This window comes from Cinclus cinclus, chromosome 24 (genome assembly GCF_963662255.1).
Source record: "Cinclus cinclus chromosome 24, bCinCin1.1, whole genome shotgun sequence".
Taxonomy (NCBI): domain Eukaryota; kingdom Metazoa; phylum Chordata; class Aves; order Passeriformes; family Cinclidae; genus Cinclus; species Cinclus cinclus.
In genome coordinates this window covers 3,088,425-3,092,955 of record NC_085069.1, presented here as the reverse complement: position 1 = coordinate 3,092,955, position 4,531 = coordinate 3,088,425, and the positions used below count along the sequence as shown (strand labels likewise).

The following is a 4,531-nucleotide window of genomic DNA, read 5'->3' as shown; positions in this document are numbered from 1 at the left end:
TGGTGCAACTGATGATTTTTGAGACTTGAACTGATTAGTCCATGAAAAGATCTCTGCCACAACAAGTTTTCTTCTTCTACAGAGTAAAAGTGGTAGCTGAGTATTTGAAGAGAGTGGTGAATATACAGCCTTTGAAGGCAATGCTTTGAAAGAAGAATCAGTCAAAAAGAGACAGAAACAAAACGCATAAGACTGCCTCATTTTCTTTAGAAGCTTTTATAATCTTTTCAGAAGATCTTCTCAAAATCTGAGTAGTATCTAAATTCCAGTCCTCTTTCTGTCTGTTCAAGCAGGCAGTTGTATTCTGACTGCAGATTTGCCCGGCTGTTTGCAGCTTCATCGGCTGCTGGACACTAAAATGAGGAGAGCTCTGCAAGGCACCAGACAAGGATGATCCTTGGGAACCTCAGTGGATTGAGTGAATTCAGACTCCTGGGTTTTTCTGGAACCTCTCCTTTACACCCTTTGCTCTTTGTAGTTTTATTATCTCTTCATATTCTCACCTTGATGGCGAACACAGTGATAGCTTTGATAACAAACAGTGATAATCGCCTTCACACCCCGATGTATTTCTTCCTCACTCAGCTGTCCTGTTGGGATATCTGCTATTTGTCTGTCATTATCCCAAGTATTCTCGAGAACCTGATGGTGGGAACAGTGAGTATTTCCAAGACAAGATGTGCAATGCAGATGTTTTCCTTCCTTTTCTTTGGAGTTGCTGAGTGTTTTCTCTTGGCCGCCATGTCCCTTGATGGTTATTTTGCAGTTTGCTGCCCCTTGCATTACACAATGATCATGAGCAGCAGGGTCTGCAGAAGCCTGGTTGTTGGAGCTTACATCTGTGGAACTGCTGTGGGCTTAGTTCACACCCTCATCACCTTCAGCTCACCCTTGTGTGGTTGTGCCATTGACCACTTCTTCTGTGAGATTCAGCCTCTCCTGGACCTGCTCTGTGGCAACACTCTCCCAAGTGAAATCCAGGTCATTGTGGTGGCTGTCTTTGCTATTCTGAGTCCTTTCTCACTGGTCATTTATTCCTATATTGGTATCGTTTCCACAATTCTTCACATGGCATCAGCTGAGAGCCAGGAGAAGGCGTTTTCCACTTGCTCCTCACAGCTCCTGGTTGTGACTGTTTTTTATGGCACTGCAGGCTCCATGTACCTGCGGCCAAAATACAGCTACTGTGCATCTGTGGATAAATTCCTCTCCCTTTCTTATTCTCTGGTGACTCCTTTATTGAATCCCATCATTTGCAGTTTGAGGAATAAGGAGGTGAAAGGAGCCCTGAAGGAAAAAATGGAGCAAACCTAAGTTAGTGTGGAAATGAAATAGAAGATTTGGGTTGTTCCAGGTGTTTGTGGTGGAATTTTTCACTCTAAATTCTTGTTCAGGAAAATCAATTTCCAGATCTACTTCAGCTATTGGGGAGGAAGGAAGGAGAAGAGTGGAGATTTTTAGCTCTAAGATGGAGTGTTAGAAGCTATGTTAACATTTTGGAAGGGAATTTCTTCCACATACTTAAGAAATTCTTCAATAAACTTATTTTTTTCCTTTTCTTTTCCTTGCTATTTTTCAAAAGCTTGAAAATTGTGTTTTACATACTTCTGAATTTTTGAACCAAAGAGTAATATTCAAGAGCCTGACTTTACTGAAAGAACTGAAAAGAATTAGTTTTCACCTGTTTGCATTTATTTCCTGAAACTGTTTAGTAAATCTGTTGGGGGAAAGGAGAGGACATAGTTCAGGCAACAATGTGGAGCCCAAGAAATTACTGAGGACTGATTTTTAATTCTGAGATTGTTACTGGGGCAAAAAAAAAAAAAAAAAAAAAAAAAAGAGGTGTGCAAAATTGCATTCCTGCCCCACTGCCTCAAAGATATTTCTTCAATTTTAGAGTCATTGTTTTAAACATGTTAGACCAAGTGTAGGCCTTTGAAGTACTTAACCACTGTAATCTTCTGTAACTATTAATACAACTCTTTATATTAAATGCTCAAAGCTTAAATGATATTGGAAAGATAAGGACATGCATTACTCCTTAAATTAATCCTTCATTCCTGGAAATAACTGTAAATATAAATATCATAAAAGTACATGTCCTGGTTTGAAAGACAGCTGTTTGCTAAGGAAAGCAGAAGCTTCCCTTTGGACTGAAAAATGTGATCCTTCCTTCCTTCCTTCCGATTATTAGGATTTTGAAATTAAGGGAGCTCTCAGGCAAAGATATGGGGGTAGGAATAACAGTTCTTTACTAGTGCAACTAACAAGACAAACAAGAACAACAGTAGCTATGGAATTAGCCACAAACAGAACAGTAACTCAGTCCCAGTGTTTTTTGGCTGCAGGCACCTTTTCCCTGAGCTGCAGTTCCCGGTGCTGGGGGCGGGCAGGTCCCGCAGAGCTGCAGGAGGGCTGGGGGTGATGGCAGAGCTGTCCCAGGGAGAGACAGAGAGAGATGGAGAGAGCTCTCCGCTCACGGTGTGGGTCCTGGGGCTCAGCAGAGTGCTGGAAGGTGGCAGGTTCCAGCGAGAAGGCAGCAGGGCAGGGTCCCACAGCAGTGAGGATGGCTCCCGGCGATGGCATGGCAGGAATGCAACACAGGCGGCGATCGTCCTTCTCGTCCCAACTCCAAGGGGGAAATGGGACCCAGGCCCAGCCTTCCGCTTCCTCTTCTGCATGTTTCAATCTCGCGGGGTGTCCCTCTTCTCTCTCTCCTCCCCCTTGTCACCAGGGCCCAGTCAACAGGTATCTTAGCATGACAATGGGGAAAATTCCACAGAGGGAAAAGGGAAAGAAACAACCCCCAACAGTACAGGGTTCTTAATTGGATGTCATATGAATTTTTATCTTGAGAGTTTGTAAATCCACAAAAAAATTATAAGGCATAATATTCTTTGCAGAAGCTTGACATCTTTGATTTTAATCACATCTTATTTTGGACCAAAAAATTTATTATAACAGAAAATGCTGTCTCATACTTTTAATTTTTTAAATTTCAAATTCATTACAAAAAGAATGCATTGTTTTTTGTCATATTGCTTTATTGGCATTAAAGTTTCTCCCCTAGTCATATATGCTAGACTCCTTACAGCAGCATTCCTAGAGAATTACACAACTGTGTGTATTATGAAAGAAGTGATGAAGAGGGGAAACCCAAGTAAAAAAAGCAGTGGGAATAAGAAAAGTGTAATTCATAAAACAAAAAAAAAACCAAATAAACAAAACCCGAAACCAACAAAAAATATGGTAAAATATGGTTCAGTTAAATGAAAGTAGGTATTAAAAACCTGGGAAGTTTCAGTCTGGTAAACCACCAGGTCCAATTCTTTCTTGATTGATTATGCAAAATTTGTGAGTTCTCAAGTTTGTGGACAACACTAAATCAGAGGGAGTAGACAATGTGCCAAAGGGCCCCCATGTTTTAATGAATCCAGAGGAAGGCTGGATGAGTTCCTTGAACAGAGAGCCCAGCTCTAGGTGTCCAAACCAGGTGGGATTCAGCTGCCTCTTCATGGCTTGATTTTGGGGGAGCTGCATCCATGGATTCACACTTGCCCATCTTAAGTGTCTGGAATCTGAGCCTGAAGGATGGTTTCTATCAAAATGGAAATTAGCACTTCTAGGGCAGGGATCTTGTGCTTCAGAAGGAGTCTTTGCAGATGAGTGCTGTCCTCATGGCCTGGAATAGCAGGCATGCAGAAGAACTTACAGGACTGAGTCCCCTCCAGGGGAAGCTGCGTGTTCCTGGTCTCTGCTGGGGAAGAAAGGCTGGTGGTACCTTGGACAGGATGAGAAAGCAGAGAGTCAATGATAAAAACAAAAATCAACCTCTCCTTCACTTCCTTTCTGACTGAAACTGTAAAACAAAGCTCAGAGAACTCACATTTGTGGGATCAGTATGGTGACGAGGATTTGCAAATCTCAGCTGTTTCAAGAGAGGTGTTTAGCCCTCAAGTTACCTGAAGATCTATGAACCCTGAGGCTCTGTGAATGATTTCATTTGCCCAAGACTACTTGCACCGAACAAAATGAGTCTGCTTTACAGCAGAGCTTGGTCTCAGCTGATGCTAGAAATCTGACTGTGCAGTTGCCTCTTGAAGCAAGGTGCTCACTTTGAGAGAAAGTGTACAGGTGAAAAACTTAATTCCTCCAATTGGAACAGATCTTCAGTATTGTTCCAGAAAACTCTGAATTAACCCCACCTGATCTGATTTCAGGCTCCAGAGCACTGAACGGGAAAGCCTTACTGTGACAGACAGGAGAGCCAGGGGAGAATCAAACCAACCATGGTGCAGAATAAACACAACTAAATCCAGTGCAGAGTTCCAGCTCTGTGCCAGGATCCTTGTGCTGGTCTGGAGCACAGAGGTGCGGGACGGAAACATGAAAACACACGCTTGGGCTCACAGGAATATCCAGAGACAATTAATCATCCTTTCAGAATTTCACGGAAGAGGTTAAAAGTGTCCACACCTTGCTTATTTTCATCTTTTGAATGGAAAAGGGGATTTTGAATTTAGCTTTCTGT

At 42.4% G+C, this 4,531-nt stretch overlaps 1 protein-coding gene across 1 annotated transcript; it reads left to right on the top strand.

Annotated features, from left to right (window-relative positions):
• Positions 1–390: 390 nt before the first annotated feature.
• On the top strand, positions 391–1,314 carry LOC134053189 (olfactory receptor 10C1-like). Its single transcript, XM_062508059.1, has one exon. The coding sequence runs from the start codon at positions 391–393 to the stop codon at positions 1,312–1,314; it is 924 nt and encodes a 307-aa protein (XP_062364043.1).
• The last annotated feature ends 3,217 nt before the right edge of the window (positions 1,315–4,531 follow it).